General features: G+C 40.6%; 1 protein-coding gene across 1 annotated transcript in view; it reads left to right on the forward strand.

Annotated features, from left to right (window-relative positions):
• The window catches only part of SLC28A3 (solute carrier family 28 member 3), a 63,976-nt gene that overhangs the window by 26,118 nt on the left and 15,537 nt on the right, over positions 1–22,321 (forward strand). Inside the window, exons 4-10 of the mRNA XM_065406533.1 lie at positions 2,018–2,109; positions 4,176–4,365; positions 7,399–7,543; positions 10,962–11,075; positions 13,430–13,507; positions 21,741–21,821; positions 21,941–22,021. Of these exons, the coding sequence (XP_065262605.1) occupies positions 2,018–2,109; positions 4,176–4,365; positions 7,399–7,543; positions 10,962–11,075; positions 13,430–13,507; positions 21,741–21,821; positions 21,941–22,021 (781 nt within the window). The remainder of the gene's footprint in view (positions 1–2,017; positions 2,110–4,175; positions 4,366–7,398; positions 7,544–10,961; positions 11,076–13,429; positions 13,508–21,740; positions 21,822–21,940; positions 22,022–22,321) is intronic.

Here is a 22,321-nt window from a genome sequence, read left to right on the forward strand (position 1 = left end):
AGGATAATTTGTAGAATTATACAAAATATCTTGAGAATATACTGTAACAGAGCAGATTGTGTTCCACTATACAATAAACGAAGAAGCATAAGAACGGCCATACTGGGTCAGACCAATGGTCCATCTAGCCCAGTATCCTGTCTTCTGACAGTGGCTAATGCCAGGTGCCCCAGAGGGAATGAACAGAACAGGCAATCATCAAGTGATCCATCCCCTGTCGCCCATTCTCAGCTTTTGGCAAACAGAAGCTAGGGACACCATCCCTGCCCAACCTGGCTACTAGCCATTGATGGACCTATCCTCCATGAATTTATCTAGTTCTTTTTTGAACCCGCTTATAGTCTTGGCCTTCACAACATCATCTGGCAAAGAGTTCCACAGGTTGACTGTATCCTTTCATGACCATACCCTATCTTAACTATCTATTACTAAGTTGTAAAATAAATCTGTCGATTACTATATCACTGTAAGAATACACCATAGCAGGTAATCGCTAATAATCTTTAATTCATTCACCAACAATTAAAATTGATAAGGCTGTTCTGTCTTATATATGCGTCTTTCCCTTCAGCTTTCTTTCCTTTTCCTTTACCTAATCTCTTTGCAGAGGCTTAGTGGGTAACTTAACGTCCTATCAAATAATAGCTATAATTTGTATGGCAATAGAAATTCCAGTAATAAAACTGACATGTCAGAAGCAAAAAACATTTATCAAAGACCTGTTACTGTTTGACCTGGTGAGCAAACTTGTTCCTAATCTGTTGTTTGAGTGCTAATCTGAACTAAATAAAAATGAATCACATTACAGTGGCATGTGCCATTTCCTGTTTCTTTTAAATTAATCATTATTTACCACAGCATAAGGAGAAAGCTCATGCTAAATTTCACTGCATATTTGACTCCAGCTGCATCTGTTTACCATGTGAATACAGTTTGGATAATTATTATCCTTAAATATATCTTTGCTTTTCTAGTCTAATGGTTGTCAGGAACTGACTTAGAGAGTCATATCTGTAGCTGTGAATTCTTTCCAAGCTTACACAAAGCTTAGGTGATTGTCTAGCTCAGCGATTCTCAACCCGCAGCCCACGGGCTGCTTGCAGACCAATCAGCACGCATCTGCGGCCCCATGACATCCTCAGGGCCATATAGGTAGTATATATATTCTGTGGTGGCCCACATAACACACACAGAGCTGCACCACTGGTCTAGACACACACTTTGTACCACCATATATCATATTCATGAAAATCTGGGGTGAATTCATTCCCTTACACTGTTCTTCCCTTACATCTTAGTGCACCATGGTAAAATCCTATGGCATTCACTACAGATATGAAAAAAGAACTAAAAATGGGTCACTTAACACCTGGGGAGGGCAGATGCTAAGATACACTCACAGTATTTGGACACACTAGATAATTTTAGCTTCCATATAATCAAAAGTTTGATAAATGTTGAGTGCCTGTAATGATGGGCTATATTTTCAAGAGATCCAGAGTTACTACAGTGATTTTGTGCATGGACCTTGGCATGCACAAAAAAACTACACCTTTGCAATTAAGCTCATGATTATTGCAGATGTGCACACAAATCTGGTAACGAGTACACTAATGACTAGTTAAGAGCCTAACTAGTTTATGTTAATTCTGTTATCTAATTTCCACACAGTTACAGTAATTGCAGACACAGTACAGTTGTGCATTTACATGTGCATTTTGTGTGGACAGACCCACATCTTAATCTTTCAAAATTTTGGCCCTTTAAGGGTCTCCCAAATCCATTTTCATTCTACTAGTCCAAAGTCAAACAACTAATACTAAAATAGTTCCCAAAAGATAGCCAAGACTGTCAAAGGAGTTTTATTTTGCACTTTGGAATGCAAAATTAACTCTCTGGCAGTCCAGGAGCTTTGATAGATCTAATGCAATGTTCCTATATGAATTACTCTTCTTTCTGCTTTGGTGGAATTTATTTCTTTGTTCTGTTTGCTTTGGTTGCTTGTGTGTACTTCTAGGTATCTGGAAAGGAAATATGAGGAAGTCTGTGACTTTTGCAAGAAATACAAAACCAGAATTCGATATGTGATATATGGAATTTTAATAGCAGGTACTTTATTTTTTAAAACCATAGGAAATAACTGTACCCTCTTTCAGTTTTACTTTGATTTCAGGCTATGCATGTTTTGCTTTCAATGTTTGAATTAAATAGTGTGAAGTGGAATTTAATTGATATAACATACTGGAAAACTATCAGACATTTCTACAGATAAGAGTCCATCAAATCTTTCTGAATGTTTTTGAGAAGATATAGGAGATTAAAGTGAATTCTAGTCCTGGATTATGGTTTCAGACTGAAATTCTCCGTTTATTCAGCAGACAAGTACAGCAAGAGCAATAATAGTGGAAGCTTCCCAATGCTGTGCCACCAATATGCTTCATCTCTGACCTGGACAGACTACATTTAGGGATGAAAAGGGTAGTTCAGTTATCATGTCCATTCAGTGATCAGCTTCTCTGCTGAGACAGTGGGGTCAGTTATCTTAAATTATATCTTCTAGGAGCTTGCTTGAGACTACAAATTCCTATACTATACACCACTAAACAGCAATCAGATACTAATGACTTTTAGTTAGTACCAACTTAGACTGGATTCAAATCAGTGTTCTAGAAGTGTAAGGCTCCTTGTCCTATTAACATTCTCCTACCTGAGCCATTCAGTGCCCACGCCAAAGTGTTTCATTATGGAAAGGTCATGCCACAAAGCCTCGGCATTCCAGCATACATAGAGAACTCATTCAAATGGTCCTGTTTGTCCCTCTCCTGATTGTGCAGTAAACTGGGTTGTTCCATTCTGTCCTTTTATGAGCTTCCTTTTGGGTCCTCCGACCTAAACTCTTTACAGAGGTAAATCCCTGAATGCTTCTCCTTATTTCCACTAATATTTTCCACTTTCATGCATATCGTGGAAGATGGAATAGGCACCATTATTTTTAAATCACTCCATTTGTGCACAGAACACATGCTGCTCCGTAGGATGTTTCACTTTGCCCCAGTGATCAAAGAAACTGCCTTCTTCTAATATATGGTAGGCTTTATTCAGCCAGAAATACATCATGGAAGCCCCTAAAAGCCAATTTTTATTTGGATTACTTGAATACAGGAGCAGAATTATTTCTTGTTTAATCTGGGGATTATTGTTTAATGTACACCTTAAATCAGTTGTTATTAGAGTCTTCTCTGCTGGTTTCTTTACTTATCCATTCCTCATCCCTGCCCCATGTTCATGAGCCAGGTCTCATCTCATCTCTCCTCCTATCCCATCTGCTAGCTATAGGTTCCAACCATTCTTATTTAACTGCATTGCTCTCCCCTTCCTCATAACTATTTATCCCTGAAATGTTTATAGTGCACACATCAATGTAGTAGCTTTGGTATCTACTGTTGCCTCTTACTTCAGCAAAGCCTAGTTTTCTCTCTCTCTCTCTCTCTCTCTCTCTCTCTCTCTCTCTCTCTCCTAGAAATACTTCCTGCCCTCTTACTGGCTCTCAGCCTTCAAAACTCCCTTAACCCAACTACAGGGCATTATCCAAATTCTGTGTCTACTTTTGACAACTATTTGCATCACATCACCCCATACTTCTGGCACCAGGCCTGTAATCTGAATGAACATTTACTGGTTTTGTTTTTACATACTACCATATGTAACACTACTAGTGGTGCTTACCTCCTTTGTAAACTGCTTTGAGATTTAAGGATGAATAGTGCTGTTTATGAGTTTGGTTTATTATTATTACCTTGCTGCTACCTTAAAAATGGACTTTGCTTTGGCCACACACCAGAACCTCTTTCTCTCCCCACTTCCCAGTGATGGGGTTTGATAGTGACTGAATATGTTGTATGTAATGGCACTGTCCACATTTAAGCCAGGAATCAGAAAGCTATCCTTCAGGACAGCACTTAAGCACATGCTTAGCTTCAAGCTCATCCTTAAGTCTCATTGAAATCAAGTGGAACTTAAGTACATGTTCAAGTGCTTTCCTGAATCAGGGCTTTACTTTCCTATTTCCTAATTAAAGCTCAAGTAAGTAAATAGCCATCTGTTGTGTGTTTTGCTTGTTTGCTTTTTTTACAGGACAGATGTAACTGACATACATATGCTTGTTTCCTTGACAGCTTACCTGATGATAGTCATCGCAGCGTGTGTCCTGAATTTTCAAAGAGCCCTGGCGCTTTTTGTACTCACTGTTCTAGCCATCTTCTTCATCTGCTGGGATTTTTTAATAGCCAGATATGAAGACAAAATTGCTGAGTTCTTTTCCCCTTGTGAAAGGTTTCTGAAACAACAGTGGTTTTGGCTAAAATGGTAAATGAAACTGGCTTCTTACTTATGCAAAGGGACATAATATCATTAAGTTAATTTAGCCTTTTAGCTGTTTATAAATTTTATGACTTCACTGGGACCATTTTTTAAAAACCATTTTACTGTTTTCACTGGGAAGTGAATGTAAATGCAAGTTAATAAGCACCCTGAATGAATCTTTCTCCAATATTAGATCACTGGTATTCAAACCATTACTTAGCACTCAAGTTGTGTCAGGTTCCCCATTATAAAGCATAATTCTCAGGGCTTTATACATATCTAAGATGAACAAATTGTTGAAGCCTGAAATGTATTATATCTATATCTAATCTGTCTAGGTACTTGTATGGCCCCATCACTGTGGTATCTGAGCATAATTTTACTCCTCAGGAGACAAACATGTCTACTGTGCAAAATAACATGTTATTAACAAAGCGGTTGGTTATTTGGAGCACTTAGGATCAACTCCTCCTGGCCCCTACCTGGCAGCAAAAGGAATACCACATTAGAGTGATGTGCCGGAGGGGAATCTTAAAGGTTCCCATCCTGTTAAAATCCTGACACAAAAGGGAAAGGAAATTGGCCAAAATTCCTGCCTCTGATGCAGTTCACACCCTTTCTCAGTTATTCTAGGGCTCAAGAATATTTCTGAAGAGCAATTTTTTTTTTCTTTTTTTTTGTCTTTGGGAGGGATCTGTTTGCACTTAATAGCGGGGATTTTCAAGTGTTTCTCTGGGGAGAATGCCCCCATACATATGTGCTCATAAAGGGCCTGATTCTTCTTTCATCTATACTGATATAAATCCAGTACTTCACTGGAGTTAATCCTGACTGACACCAGTGTATCCATCCTGTGGTCTTCACACACACACCACTCAATCCAATTATAAAAGTTGAACATTATATTGTCTCCGAGCAGTAAGAACAGAAGTAGTCCGAGTAGAGGCATGTTCACTGGGAGGGAGGGGGCAAAATGGGAACAAGCTGGGAACACCCCCTCTGCCCAGCACTATCCTGGACCCAGAACTGTGCAGGGGAGACCCACACACACACTCTGGGGGCAGTAGGATGCAGATGGTGCATGTGGTAGAAAACTGCAGAGAGGAGCCAATCAGACACTCTAGCCAGCAGGGACAGAAGCAGCCAAAGCCAGGACCTCTGGACATTCAGAGAATGTTCTATAGTTTTAACTGGACTTTCTCTGCCCTATGCTAACTGGCTGTTGCTCCAACCCACCTCCCACCCTGTTTCTTTACCTCAGGTTCACTCCACACCTGCCCCTCTTACCATCTTCTCCCCTTCCCTGTCCCCCTAACCCCCCTTCCCTTTCTGATCCCCTCCTAAGCAAACCCACCCCAAAAATTAATTTAAAATGTGGCACTAACATGCCATTTTCTGCCATCACATAGTTCACTCTGCTTGTGCATTCTACCCCTTCCCCCACCCTGTGTCTCGTCTGTTTAGATTGTAAGTGCTTCAGGGCAGGGACCATCTTGGGTACTAGCATAATAAGCATGTTGATTAATAACACAGAAGAAGGCTAGTCTAGTGGTTAGGGTACTAGCTTGGACCTGACAAACCTAGGTTCAATTCCGTGCTGATGTGGGACTTTCAGCTTGACTATTGACAAGTCATTTGGTCTGCATGCTTCAGTTCCCCACTGGTACAATGGGGATAACAGTACTGCCTTACCACAGACAGGTTTTACGAATGTTTGTGAGGTGTTCAAATAATACAGTAGTGCGGGCCATATAAAATGTAAATCAACACAGTATATTGATAATCTAGTAACTGAGACTCCATCCCTGCACATTTTTTCATGACAAACTATACAAATATCCAGCCAAGTGCAACTTGTTTGTTGCTTCCTTCTTTGGTTATATGTATGAGAAGATATTGTTGTTAAAATGGGCTAACGAACAGATTCCGCAATCCCTCCCCCCTCTGCAGGCACATGTACTTCTGATACCTGGGACTTGACACAGGATAATGGGAAAAATTTTAGAGTTGCTTGTTCAAATATTCCCATCACATCATTGCCCTATTGTAAGACCTGCAATACAGACTTTTCTTAATTTTGATTGGTTTGTGCCACACATTTATTCATTTATGTGAAGCTTTTGGCATGTTATTATTGGGCAGACATATTATTTTTTCCTGGGAAACAATTATAGAGAGAGAAAGAGTGGTCTAATGTCTAGGGTGCTAGCCTGGATCTTAAGAGACCCAGGTCCAGCTTCCTGCTCTCTCACAGACTTCCTGTATAATTTGGAGAAGCCACTTAGACCCAGATCCTCAAAGTTATTCAGGCTCCTAATTTTTATTAATTTCAGTGGACATTAGGAACCTAAATACCTTTGAGGATCTGGGCCTTAGGCACTGTGTGCTTCAATTCCCATCTATAAACTGGGGATATTAGCACTTCCGTCTCTCACAGGGCTTTTAGGATACCTACACTGAAGATTGTGAAGGGCCCAAAATAGGTACCTAAGATAGTAATAAATAATATGAATAGCTGTGTCTGAGATAAGACAGAGCTAGTCCAAAAATATCTGAAAGTTCAACAAAGTATTTAAAATGGAAACAACAGTTGTGCAAAAAAGCAAAAATATTTTTCCTCTATTTTGGCAGTGATTGGAGAAGGATTCTGGTGGTGGTTTGATTGTAGGGTGACCAGACATCCCAATATTATCAGGACCGTCCTGATATTAGTGGCTTTGTCTTATACAGGCAACTATTACCCACCCCCCACATCCTGATTTTTCACACTTACTATCTGGTCACCCTATGTGATTGACAGATTTGTATTATATTCATATTGCTGCTGGGGTAATGTTGTCTCTGGCTAATTGCCTATTTATGTAGAGATGTATTTTTAAGAATTTGCCACCGGTGCTCAGAGGCTGGGGTGGGTGGTCTTTGATGTAGCAGTATTGATCTAAAAAAATTAAAATAATATAGAAATTGGAGTAATTGATATCTCTTCTTTTTATCAAGATATTGTGTATGATATTATATTTGTTTCCCTTTTGATAGGGTGGTGTGGATAGCTCTAATTGCAGCTATCATTTGCTGGCTCATCTTTGACACTGCCAAACAGGGAACCAATCAGCTCATCTCCTTTGGTGGGCTTGTGATGTATGTTCTCTTGATGTTGATCTTTTCCAAATACCCAACCAAAGTAAGTATTTGGCTAACTCTTGATCTTTTCCTTCATTTTGACTAAGTCTCAAGAATGTACTCACTGGGACTGAACAGTTCCACCCAGCCAACTGCAATTTACGCGTAATGATATAAATTTTCTAAAAACCTAACTGTAGTTACTATATTTACTGTACTGCACAGTGAATTCTGGCATTTCCTAACTTGAGTGCTGGACTTTGCAACTTTATTTTTAATGTAATATTGAGAGATACCTATATGGTCATATGCATGGATGCATTTGGTCAAATACTTGTACACTTACAAAAATCTTAATCATTGTTCTGATAAACAGCAGTCACAATGGGCCTGACTCTGAAACCCGTACTAACACTGAGTGGTACTTCATGTTAAGAGTTCCACTGAAATCAATGTTTATTTTGTGAAGTCCGTGGAACTGCTTACATACAACACTACTCAATTTGAATAAGAAAATGCGAGTGGGAGTTGCAAAATTGTGCCCAATAAGAGCAATAGAAAATCCAGGATTCTCTAGATTTAGACTCTGACTATAATATTTTCTATGCTCTGTAAAATTAAAATACAAGTCTATACAGAACATTTCCACCATTTCTCTATAGTAAGAAAAGAAACCATTTCACTCTGACTTCATGTAAAAACCACAGTACATGTTACATTTAATAGCTCAGGGTCAATTAGTGAAAATTATCTTTGTTGTTTGGCTGGCACTCAGGCTTCAATGGTCTAAGTCCCTTTCTACATATGTTCAAATAATCCTATTGACAATGAAGACACATTTGCTAGAAGGGTATCAGCAGGAATCTGTTTTAGTAGTATCCAGTAAAAGGGAGAAGGGGAGCATCAATGGAAAAATGGAATGAAGTACACTTCAGTATCTCCTAAAACTTTAAAAAACCATGAGCCAGATCCTACAGTCCTTATTCATCTTATGTTGTATCCTTAATCAGATGAAACTCCTATTAATTTCAGGATTTGCCACAATGGGAGTTTTGCCTATTTAAGGACTGAGTACAAAATGAATCTGTACTTTAGAGATGTTGTTTTTCCTAGTAGCAATGACCAGGCCTATCATAGCATTAGGTACGGTATAACTCCATGGAAAAGGGGAGGAAGCATGTAGGGTGCAAAGTATTAATTCAAAGGCCCTCAGAGGTGCAAGGCTTCTGCTCTAATTCACTCTATTTACCCCTTCACTATATTTTCTACATATGCCTGTTGGTTTACTTATCTTTTGTTTTCCAAGGAACTGTGATAGCCGCTTCAGTACTCTGCACTGGAGAGATTTTTGTAAAGGTTGTGCTTTTATTGCCACAAATCCCTGTTCAATTTTTACTTGCTGTTTTTATGCATAGCACTAGTGTTTTTCATCTGAGTCATATGTTAATCCACTGTCTGGTTCATTAGATTGCACAAAGCCTCCTGGAACACTTCTATATCTATGCTGAAGCTTTTCATAGCCAAGGGAAAGTGCAACACATAGAACTCCAGAGGATGCTTATTTTGTCACTCTGTCTTCCTGACAGCCCCTTCCTTAGTAATGACTGTTTGGCTTTTACCCCATAATCCTTTGCAAAGCATTACTACCAGCAACTGAAGTGAGAATTAATAAGTGCCAGATCTGGTGTTCTCCCATGGGTCTTCATTACATCTAATTGGCCTATTTTATTAAAGTGGGAGCAAATCAGCAAGGCTGTACCTTACTTCAGTCCTTGTAAATTGATCAGATTTACAATATACAAACTGTGATAACAGAGCAGAAAGCCTGAAGTATAGGGTTATAGTCATCCATTCACATTTCCAGATGGAATAACCCAGGGGTGGCCAACCTGTGGCTCCAGAGCCACATGCAGCTCTTCAGAAGTTAATATGTGGCTCCTTGTATAGGCACCGACTCCGGGGCTGGAGCTACAGGCGCCAACTTTCCAATGTGCCGGGGGTGCTCACTGCTCAACCCCTGGCTCTGCCACAGGCCCTGCCCCCACTCCACTCATTCCCGCCCCCTCCCCTGAGCCTGCTGTGCCCTCACTCCTCCCTCCCCTCCCCACCCCCAGCCTCCTACACACCACAAAACAGCTGATCGGGAGGGAAGGGGAGGCTCTGATTGGCAGGGCTGCCGGTGGGTGGGAGGTGCTGGGAGCAGCGGTGGGAGCTGATGGGGGGCTGCTGATGTATTACTGTGGCTCTTTGGCAGTGTACATTGGTAAATTCTGGCTCCTTCTCAGGCTCAGGTTGGCCACCCCTGGAATAACCTAATAATGAATGCTTGTATATTATTGTAATCATAACATTTAACACTCATGTAGCCCTGTCAGGGCCAGGCCGTGGGCAGCCTGTGTACACCAGTCACCAGTCCAGTCAGAAGACAAGTAGTAGGGTCAGGGGCAAGCCAGGTCAGGATACCACAAAGTTAGGCTCAGGAACACTTGCAGGCAGGAAGGAAGTAGCAAAGTGAGCATCAATCTGGGTCAGGATACCAGGAAGTCAGAATTAGGCACCTAGTTAGAGGCAGCAGGCAAGTAGCAGTCAGGGATGAACCAGGGTCAGAAGTCAGAGTCTAGGGTCCACAGCAAGGCAAGGCCTAGAGCATGAGCAAGCAAGCATTGTTGCTCAGACAGCTCCCTTTGTTGGCTTCCTAGTTTATCAGTGGGCTGCAGGGGCAGCCACTCAAGCTCTGCTGGGTGGTACTTCCTGCAGTATCTAGCTTCAGGGGCTCCTCTAACAAAAACCCAGCCTAAACTTCCTATGCAGAAGCATCAGCAGCCTAGAGCCCACAGGTTCTCCTAAGCCCTTTTTAGTCATAGATGTTCAAGCACTTTACAAAGTTGAGAAAGCATCATTCTCCCTATTTTACAAATGGGGAAACTGGCATAGTCAAGTGCAATGACTTACCAAGATCACATAGTGAGACAATAGTAGTCTCCTATTTCTCAGCCCAATGCTTTATCCATTTATATGAGCAACATCGTGATGTTATATTAGCATCTAGTGATATATTCACTGCTATGATGAAAGAAGAATCATGTGTTAACATTTTTGTTGTCTGTTGCATTCACATAACAATTATTTCACCTCTGTACTATATACAGGGAGGGATATGTCTCTTGTTCTTTTCTTATTATTGTTCATGGTTTGTGCTCTTCAGGGCTCAGCATGCAATGCTCCATCTTTATCTGAGCAGTTCTAACTTGGATCAAAAGGGGGCATCACATTGAGAGATTTGGCATTAGTCCATCACTCCATAGTAAAGAGGAGGGCAGCTGTGGTAACCCAAAGAGATGAAACCTCCTTATGCTCCATTTTGGCAACCCCAATACACTACAATGTAGCTAAATCATCATTAATTATATGTATGTTAAACTAACATATTTCTTTTCATATCAAGTGATTTCTGTATTTTCATTTTTCTGTATGGCTAGGTTGCCTGGAGACCAGTATTTTGGGGAATTGGAATGCAGTTTATTCTTGGACTTGTTACTCTGAGAACTAAAGCAGGATTTGATGTATTTAATTGGCTGGGTAGACAGATACAGGTAAGGCATTAGCCAAAAAAAAAGTTATTTTCTTTTTAACATTTTCTTTATTGGGGTATTTATATTAGAACAGGAGCATGTTGACTGCAAAAGTAAACAAGACACTAATAAGAGAAAGTTTTATATATTCTACACAGTATAAGTCTGCAGTCCCCTATTACTCAGAAGAGCTACATTCTGTTACACACGAATACGGCACTAGAAACAGTCAATTAGCCAGATTATCAGAGTCAAACGTTTGTTTCTTGAACACAACTGTCACCCTCTTTTCCTCTTGGGATGAAATGTGGCTTTGTTCCTAGGCTAATGCACCAGGTGTTCCATAAAGTCGATGGGAGTTTTGCCATAGAAGTCAAAGGGAGCAGAATCAGATCCTTACTGTTTTGACTTCCTGGGAGAAATAGGGTCCTCTGTGGGGTAACCTGCCCAGTGATAAGATCCAGTCACCTCATTTCTCTCTGCATACTGCCTTCAAATGAGCATGTTATTCTTACGCCAAATTGTCAGGCCTAAGGCCATGCCTACACTACAGAATTATGTCGACCTAACTTACGTTGTCAGACAGCCACCGCCATTATTAAATCACTTGTGTGTGTGCACACTTGGCTTCTTGTGTTGGTTGTGCATGTCCTCACCAAGAGCACTTGTATCATTTGTTTTGTCAGTGTGGGGCATTGTGGGATGGCTCCTGAAAGCCAGTAACAGTTGACATAAGCAACACAGTGTCTACACTGACACTTGGTCAACCTTATTACAGGTGTTACTAAATCGGCGTAGAGAGGCACTTCCGTTGCTGGGAGCCAAATTTAAGTGAAGACATTTCCACAGCTAGGTTGACACAAGGCTGCTTATGTCGACCAGCCCTGTAATGTAGACCAGGCCTAATAAATAACAATTAGAACATGCCCCATCCTTGATTGACCATCACCTCATTTGGGCTGAAATCAGAACCCACCCCATCACCAGACAAGAGTATCATACTGGTCCACTCACAGAAGCTCATGGTCCAATTCTGAAACATCCTTGCAAGAAACTCTGTCCACTAAAATGCCATGTAATAGAAGATCTAATGAAATACTATCACCACAGCCACTGTCACGCTAGCACCAAAGCCTACACTCCTTGCCCCCACAGACCCCATGGTTCTCAGATGACCTGCGATAGAAGAAACAGAAGGAATAAAATTCAAGCATTGGTGGCAGAAACACAAGTGGAGATGGAGATAGAATTCTGCACAAGGAGCTGCTCATTGAAACTAGCGTGACTTTGTAGTATTGCTGGAGTGGAGGCTGCATCCAATGTGAGCTCCTACATGTGGCCAACCTGCAAGACAACTGATGTAAAAAATCATCCACTGCTGGAGAGTAACAGTGGAAAAGGTGGGCAGAGTGTTATACAGTGAGGGGAATTCAAACTTTTGGCACAGAAAGATACTGTGTCCCTCTCTGATAGTTCTTAAAAGGTACAGGTGAATAATCCAATGTAGACAAATAATGTGGCACTATTCCCACATAAAAATTTTATTAAAATATAATTACCCCCATTCAGAAATGAACCCTAAAGTATGGTCACTAATCTCCAGGAAACAAGAGTCCCTGCCATCCTTTCCTTGCCATTCTGATTCAGATGGGGCTGGGCCGCTCAAACATTGATCCCACCTGGCACATGGCCATTCTTTTGACAATACCTTCTTTTTGCCTTCAGGCTTCAATTTGAAAATGGTTAACTTATTGCTCATAGTTGCCCTGTGAAGTTCTGCCAACAGCATGTAGAATGTGCAGATGCACCTCAATGGCATCTGTGCAGAGTGAAAAATAAACATTTCCTTTGGACTAGCATTTTGCCACTGTCCTGGGGCAGGAACTGTCTCTTACTACGTGTTGAACTGTGCTTAATGGGTCCCCAATCTCAGCTGGGACCACTAGCCACTACTGTAACACAAATACTAAATAATAATAATAATTAATAATGAACAGGTGGCTGGGTGGTTCTGCCCCACCCCAAGGGAAGGTTTAGGATGGTGCACACTACTCCCCTTTCCACAGCTGGTCAGCTCAGTAGTCTGGTACAGATGGGCAAGTGTGACTTATGGCTATGTCTCTCATCTGCTCCCTTTGAGGCAATGTTCACCACTGGGTCCTAGAGAGCAGATTCTGAACTACAATTGTACTTGTTCATTGGACAAGATGCAGAACAGAAGGAAGGCGCCTCACCTCCCCACAAAAACCTGCAATAGGGCCAACAGCCAATCTGACCCTTTATGATTTTTTTAAATCTGTGCAATATTTGCTTCTTATTTAGCAGTGACCCTCTGCTTATAACAGATGCTTTGTTTGTTTGTTTTTTCTCTTTAGATTTTCCTGGAATACTCTGATGTTGGTGCTAAATTTGTGTTTGGTGAAAAATATACAGATCATTTATTTGCCTTTAAGGTAAACAGCTATTATATATGTTGTATTTTACATATAGTTGACCACAAAAAGAGTTTCATTGGAAAACATATTCCATGTATGATTTACATGTATGAAATTACCAATGGGAGAGGAAGTGTCCAGGGGACAATCTCCCCAATAAGATGTGACCCACACTATGAAAAAGTTGGGGAACTCGGGATTAAATTTGCCATTTAATGTTATGCATTTGTTTGCTCTAAATTTATTTAATCCAGCTGCAGCAATTTACATTTTTGATAGGATGACAGTATTAGCAGACACGTTTTCAAAATGGAGGCATGACAGGATACAGGGGTCTTAACTGGTCAGTGGTAAGCACAGGGTTAACTTCTGCCTATCTTATCCTCCCTCCCACAAGTACTCAGGGAAAGATGCCAGTACTGAGATACCATGGAAATAGGCGTCTTATAAATACCATGGATAGGTGGAAAGAATTAAGAGGAGGCAGGGTTGGAGGGTGCAGGCCAATAAGGTTCATCATTAGGAAGGCAAGAAACTCCGTAAAAATAGCTGTTTAGGGGACAAAATGAGAAACTGTTTTGAATTAAGCATTTTTTTACCCAAGGCTCTCTCTGCAGCTCATCACAGGTCAACAGTACTTCCTTTCTTTGAAAGAGCTGACAGTTAGGCAAGTTATCTTTCTCCTCTCCCTTCCTCAGAAGATAGGTTGGGAAATGGGCTATCACTGATCCCATTGTTCCAGGAGATAAGAAGCTGAAATGTCTCTCTATCCAAACTCTTATACCTTCTCTCTCCCATAGACTGAGGTGATAGCCCAGACTGGAATTATTCTCATTTAGCTTCCTAGCTATATAAGACCAACCTGGTTTGTTCCTTTTGTAGACGATAGTTAGTGCACTTTGAACACAAACACTGAGTGATAAAATCCAGTCAGGGGAACACTGTGTTTTTATACTTGACCCGCTGAATCACTCTGCCACATTGAAGGCCCAAGGTACACATAGTACACAGTTCATGAGAAATTGTACGCCTCTGTTTCCATGCACAATTCCCATGATTGTGCATTTATAGTGGGTTATTACTAAGGATAATTAGAAAAATTTAGAAAAAAAATCAGCAAAAGAACCCCAAAATTTCAACAAAAACCAGAAGGGGAAAAAAAAAAATTTCTTTCAAATATTTTTTTTCCAGTTTTCCAACTCTCTCTCACTTTTACAAAGTCAGGCACCTAAGTGACCATTTCCATGCTCAGTCACTGTATGTTTTGTGAAAGCATGATGAGTGCATTGCACAAATAAGAGTTTGATTCACATGGAGCTATAGCCTATTTTTTTAAAAATGCTCCAGTAGTGATAAAGGCATGTTGTGGACTGATATGTTAGCTAGGGCTACATTTTCAAAAGTTTGCATGTGTTCAAACATCCATATGTGCCCTTTTCTATGGGATAAACTGGAGAAGGACACACATGGAAATTTTAAAGTGGGATTGGATACTAGCAGAATACGTTCACACTGAAGGACAGACAAGTCAAAATGGCCTGCATGGTTGATGTGGCCTCAAAACTGTGCGTATGCTGCTTATTTTCAGAATTGCACATGGCTCAGTTTAGGAATATGCATGCTAATCATGTGTCAAGCAGGTACCAGCCTGAAGGTGATTGGGTCTCCCATCAGCCCTCCATTGGCCTATGGGCCACCTACTGTAGGCCAAAAAAAAGCAGCAGCTGGGACACATTGGTGCTTCTTATCCTCCCTCTGGCTGATCATCAGTATGGTTTATCTTGGAATTTGACTTCCTCCAACTTGAATAAAAGATACATTTAAGGAGACAGACCCAGCCAGTCCATTTACCTCCTGCATATTCCAACCCTTGCAATATTTTTTCCAGTGCTTGGGTATCAAGCTGGTCAAAAGTGATATTACTATCTTCCATTCTTTGCAAGTGGAACTCTAATGCACTGTATTTTGCAGTAGCTTCAAAGAGATGATGAGGTACCACCCAAAACTGTGTTGGCCCAGGAGAGGGGGGGAATGAGCAGGATAATTGGATTGCCCCTTTGCAATAACCCAGTGCCTGCAATGAGACTCAATGTCCAGACCCCAACTTTGGCTGCACACAGTTCTAATCAGATTGCTAATTAGAGTGAGTGCATGCATAAAACTTTGTACATAGCCATCCTCCTGTGCACACAGAAGAGCACATCCCTATATACATGGGCAAGAGTAACTGAAAGTGTGGACTAGGATTTATCCTCTGCAGTCATATTCACTGAATACACAAAGAGCAACATTTTCAAAAGCAGGTATCCAAGATATGCCCACAAAATAGGCAGGCACAGGCAAAAGCAGTAATTACCCATACAAAATATGTATATACATGCAGAAAATGGTTACTTTTAAATGCATACTATTGCATATTTGTGTGTATACATGCATATTTTTCAGGCACAATGTAGACCTATTTTTGAAAATATAGCCCAGATAGTCAAGATTAAACCCATTATTTAAATATTTATTCTCACAAACAGAGATGTTATAAATATCATCTCTGTAGGCAGGTGATGCTACCCTTTTCCCAGCTCTATAAAGTAAGATCACACCCAATTGCCTCTTGACATAAGTAAAGATAGATCAGCTAAAACTTACTTGTCAGAATTAAATCTTTTATACTTCTTTAGAGATGAAATGTTATTGGATTTTGGTTATTTTGACTGCTTGCTCTTTATTTATGCCAAGAGCTTTCTGGTTCATTAAGTATAAGGGTCTAGTTTGAATAGTTGAGGTTGGAGAATCTTCCAAAGGTTTCAAACCTAGAATGCACCTATACATCATCTGCCACCTGCTTCTTATTTGGGGTCTTATTGTGCAAGATGCTGAGCACCCACAATGCCCAGCTTCCATGGGAGTTCTGAGTACTCAGCATCTCAGGGTCATGCGCTACATACACAGTCAAATGACACTTCTATAGGTCCAAAGGTGATTTCTCATATTTATCAGAATTAGTAGTGGATGTGTAACAGTGTGGCTAATCAAAAACACATTATAAAGACATAACAACGAGATAGTTCTATTTTCTTTGGGGGTTTATTACACTAATAGCTATTAATGTAACATTTGTAGCTGACAGACATGAAATCGTAAAAAGCTTTTTGAGACTTACTTTTTCCATTTAGATGTTCATTTTTATTTAATTTATTCCTGGTTTAGGACTTGTCTGCACAAGGAAATTATTCTGGTATATGGTAGAATGTGAATTTAAAGTGCTATGTTTATACCAACATAACTCCCTATGAGGACTCTTGTATTCTGGTAGATGAGTGTCCAGTGAGTTATACTGGTATAACTATAATGGTTTAACGACACCAGTATAATTATACTGGTATAACTGGTGAAACTTTTCCACATAAACAAGCCCTTACTCACCTTCATGGGCATTAGCATAGCATAGTGGGCACAGGTAGAACAGGGCATAGTTGAGGCTGAGTTCCAGCTTCTATTCTGACCTTCTTAACATTTGCTCATAACTAAGGCTGTGAGTCTTTCACAGAGGTCCCAGAAAGTCAGGGATTCCGTGACTCCTGCAGCGGCCAGTCCGGCTGACCCCAGGCAGCTGGTCCCAGGCACTGCCCCAGAGCAGCGGTCTGGGAGCAGCAGTGGTGGCGGGGCCCCAAACCGCCTCCCCACCTGAAGCAGCGGCGGCGGCAGGGCCCCGGGCCGCCTCCCCCACAGCAGCGGTGACAGGGCCCTGGAGTGCCTCCCCCAACGGAGCAGCAACTTCCACCCTAATTCTCCCCCCCCCCCCCCCCCCCAGAGCAGCAGCATCCATGGGAGTGCCATTTAATGTTATGCATAAAATGTTTAATGTTATCCATAAAAGTCATGGACAGGTCATGGGCTGTGATTTTTTGGTTATTGCCCATGACCTGTCCATGACTTTTACTACAAATACCTGTGACTAAATTGTAGCCTTACTCATAACTTTCTCTTATGTATTCTCTTTGGGCTGACATTTTTCGTCCATGGTCGCAGCCTAGAAAGTAAGGGGGGAGGGCATACAGGAAAAATCTCCCTTTTATCTCTGATTCAGGTAGCCATACACCTGCAGAACCACAAATGAGTGGTGCACAGAAAGAAGAACTACCTGGGGGCCCGAGAAGCACGACGCTTGGTGTCCGCCCTACTCCTGCTTTTTCTAGCCCAGTTTCATGCAATCAGTGCATGTTTGCTCCCTGGTGAAGAACAGAGGGGAGCATCTGACCTTTTATTGTCAAATACATTTCACAGTCTAACTAACCCAACAAAGGAAAGGAAAGGAAAGGCTGATACTGTACCCTTAACTTGGCCTGCTGTGCATAGATTTTTCTGTATCTACAATGTATGTGACTGCCCCCTATTTAGAGAACCCTGCAAGACCTAGGCATATTGGTGAGAATTAAGGCTGTTATTCCTTCATTCAAAACAGCTCTGCTTTTGCAGCACCCCTAACATTAACATAAGGGTTTTTTCTTTGTGTTTGTCTAATATGGGCCAGTGAGCACAGCACAACTGAGACATCAGGGTGGGTGCAACATGTGAAAATAGTTTATCACATGCTGCATGTAGTTCAGTTCTTCTGGGTCACGCTAGGGAAGGAAAGTCTGACATTTTCAAATTGACTCCTCCATGCTCTAGATAAAAGCTAACCTGGGTATGACAGGTCATCTCAGTAATTAGATACATGCTAATTGGTTGTGTGCCACTTTCTGTTGAAGACATTGACACAAAAGTTACTATCATATTAAATAATCAGGGACTGATTTTTTAAAAACTAACTCGCTAAGTTCCATACCCAATCAAGGGTGCAGATGATCACAATTGGAAAATCCTGACTTGTGGGAACAAAAACTGCACCTGTAATTGTCTTCAGGTACACAATGGGCAACCACTTTTAAAACTCAGTTTCTTAAAGTCAGTTTGTAAAGTGATTTTATCAGGGACAAGCCTGTAACAGCATTGGCCACTGACATGTGTAGTGAGAATGACAGAGGAGTAGCAAGTGTCACATCTTAAATGGCACGTTCTTTCTTTCCCTCTCCAACTTGTCACACATTCCCACAGCTACACTGAAACCTTCTGCCTCCAGTTAGGCTGTGAGAAAGGAAAGATATTTGCTTGTAATTTTGATCATCTGCTACTTGAGGTTGGTGGCCACCAGGCTTCTTCCTCTCCCTGCAATGCTTTCCTGCTGGATAATCATGTTCCTAGAATCTGAGGAATTTCCATCTAACTGCATCTCTTGTAGGGATACAAGTTTAAGTATAGAATATGTGATGAGAAGAAAGTTGGGACCCATTGTAAGGATTATGCCTAGAAAAAGAGAGTGGTGGCCGTTTGATGGTTTATTTAATCTCACTTCTGTGATACTTCTCCCTAATTCCTGAACCCTCAATGCATCACAAGCTAATGCTAAAATTCCCCTGTCTGTCAGCTAGTATCAATTTAAATGATTAAATGCATTAGAGGAACAGGGTCAAGCTAGAAGTATCCCAATAGTAACTCTTTTGAAGGGCAGAGGCAGTTATGGCTATGAGCCACATTAATATATTTTGAGAGAGGGTGTTTTTCGAACTTCATCAGTATAAGTTATGGTAGTAACTTTCCTCTGGAGAATTAAGAATTGAATTTATTGACAAATACTTTAGTACTGATGCATTTGATTTTTTTATACTTTTTTTTATTCTGTTATGTTCATTATTTATGACGTGTGACTCCTTCAATTGTACAATTAAAAAGCTTTCTGGCGTTAGAGGTATTGGTTTAAACATTACTAATCTCTCTGCCTTATCGTGAACCTGTACTGAGAAGTTTTTTCCCTATTACATACTAGCATCGAAATGTTGAGTTCCTGTGTGTTTAAGATATATACATACCAAATGATCCCATTTTAATTCAGGATGAAAAACAAAAAGCAGCTAAATTACCTGCCAGACTGTGGGCCATGCATGTGTTACTCCATTTGTGATTCTTTTAAACTGTATGTTTAAAGAAAGTTCTTTTCCTTCAGTTTCACTGCCATACAATGAATAGATCCCCGTGGAGTTACTTTTAAGGAACTTAGTGACTCTGCTCACTGCTGCAAAGCTCAAACATCCAACACTGACATAATCGGTGTTACAAGGGGAGCAGATAATAATCACCTCAATAATGACAAGAAGAGGACTTTGTTAATACTGTATATGTTGTTAATCTACAGTTAAACTAGATGGGAGTGAGATGAGCAAGTTGCCCTTGCTCTTGTGAATGTCAGGTCAACATGGGTCCAAACCAAAACCTTTGATCCAAACCCTCTCAAACTTCTGGGAAACTTGGATCCAGATCTAGACCTGAACCTTTTGTCTGCTCCATAAATCTATAAAGATCCAAATTAAAATTTTCCTTTCATTCATACATACAGAACAAGAGAGTCAACATGGCTTTTGTAAAGGGAAATAAGGCCTCACCAATCTATTAGAATTCTTGGAGGAGGCCAACAAGCATGTGGACAAAAGTGAACCAGTTGATACAGTGTACTTGGACTTTCAGAAAGCCTTTGACAAGGTCCATCACCAAAGGCTCTTGAGTATACTAAACAGTCATGGAATAAGGGAAGGTCCTCTCATGGATCAGTAACTGCTTAAAAGATAGGAAACAAAGGGTAGGAATAACTGGTCAGTTTTCACAAAGAAGAGAGGTAAATAGCAGCGTCCCCCAAGGATCTATACTGGGACCTGTGCTGTTCAACATATTCATAAATGTTCTGGAAAAGGGAGTGAACAGTGAGGTGGCAAAATTTGCCAAAAATACAACATTACTCAAGATAGTTAAGTCCAGAGCTGACTGCGAAGCGTTACAAAGGGATCTCACAAAACTGGGTGACTGGGCAACAAAACGGCAGATGAAATTCACTGTTGATAAGAGCAAAGTAATGCACATTGGAAAAAATAATCACAGCTATACATACAAAGTTGTGGGGTCTAAATTAGCAGATACTGCTCAAGAAAGAGATCTTGGAATCATTGTGGATAGTTCTCTGAAATCATCCGCTCAATGTGCAGCGGCAGTCAACAAAGTTAACAGAATGTTAGGAACCATTAAGAAAGGGATAGATATTAAAACAGAAAATATCATAATGCCACTATATAAACCCATGTTACACCCAAACCTTGAATACTACACACAGTTCTGGTCACCCCATCTCAAAAAAGATATTAAAATTGGAAAAGGGGTAGAGAAGGGCAATGAAAATGATTAGGGGAATGGAACAGCTTCCATAGGAGGAGAGATTAAAATGACTGGGACTTTTCAGTTTAGAAAAGAAACGACTAAGGGGTGATATCATAGAGGTCTATAAAATCATGAATGGTGTGGGGAAAGTGCATAAGGGTGTGTTAATTACCCCTTCACATAAAACAAGAATGAGGGGTCACCCAATTAAATTAATGAGCAGCAGATTTAAAACAAACAAAATGAAGTACTTTTTCTCACAACGCACAGTCAGCCTATGGAACTCATTGCCCGGGGATTTTGTGAAGGCTAGAAAGTATAAATGGGTTAAAAAAAGAATTAGGTAACTCCATGGAAGATAGTTCTATCAATGGCTATTAGCCAAGATGGTCAGGGACGCAACTTGATGCTCTGGGTTCCCCTAAACCTCCAAGTGCCAGAAGCTTCTGGCACTGGCTACTGTCTGAGACGGGATATTGGGCTAGATGGGCTATTGATCTGACCCAATATGGCCATTCTTATGTTCTTGTATAACAATGGGTAAATTTGGTTCCAGGTCTGAACTTTGCAATGCAGGTCCACCAAACCCCACATCTGAAACACGTACAAAGTTTACAGAATTTTGATCCAGATATTTGCAGATGCTAATGGCCAGTAGGTATCTGAGTGGCTGACTACTGAGGTGCTTTAAACATGGCTTACAGCCAACCTGCAATATATTGTTAGGAAACCGTTTCAAAACTATCACAGTTTGATCTGGAAAGTATCCAAATCCATGAAAAGCAATTCATCCAAACTCAACACATCTACATGGAAAACAACTCTAGGAGTTCCAGAGTAAAACAATTTCTGAACTGAATAGTTGAGGTTGAATGATTGAGCTTGCAAGATTTTTAAAAGATTTCAAAACCAGAATGTATCTCAAAGACATTGGCCTTTTCTTTCAGACAGAGAAAAAAGAAAAACTCTTTAAAATTGTAAGTTACTTTATTTTGTGTTTCCAAATTAGGTCCTGCCAATAGTGGTTTTCTTCAGCACAGTCATGTCCATGCTTTACCATGTTGGATTCATGCAATGGCTCATTAAAAAGGTACCATGGCACAGAATTTTGTTAATGCTTTTTATTTGAGATATTCAAGTATTACACAGCTGTTGCAACCATAGAGTCAAATTGTGGCATTTTTAAAATTTAATATTTATCATTTTTAGGTTGGTTGGATAATGCAGGTTACCTTGGGGACAACTCCTGTTGAGTCCCTAGTAGCAGCTGGCAACATATTTGTGGGACACGTGAGTTATGAAATAGAAAAATAGGCTAATACCCTTAATCACCCACCTATTAAAAGACAGAAATCCTGGACTGTGGAAAGTGAAATACCACTGTTTAATGAGCTTCTGTTTCCAATAAACACCCCTTCTGTGTGAAGTTAGGACTCTAATGCACCAGGTCAGGTGCTTGTTTTTTTGGAAGCCAGAATTCCGTCAGTTTATAAATCAGCAATGACACGCAATCAGGTAAATTCTGAAGGTTATACTATGTTCACACATGAAGCTCTGGCATGAAGCTGGGAGATAGACCCCCTCAAGAGG

This window comes from Emys orbicularis, chromosome 6 (assembly GCF_028017835.1).
Source record: "Emys orbicularis isolate rEmyOrb1 chromosome 6, rEmyOrb1.hap1, whole genome shotgun sequence".
In the NCBI taxonomy this organism is placed as follows: Eukaryota; Metazoa; Chordata; order Testudines; family Emydidae; genus Emys; species Emys orbicularis.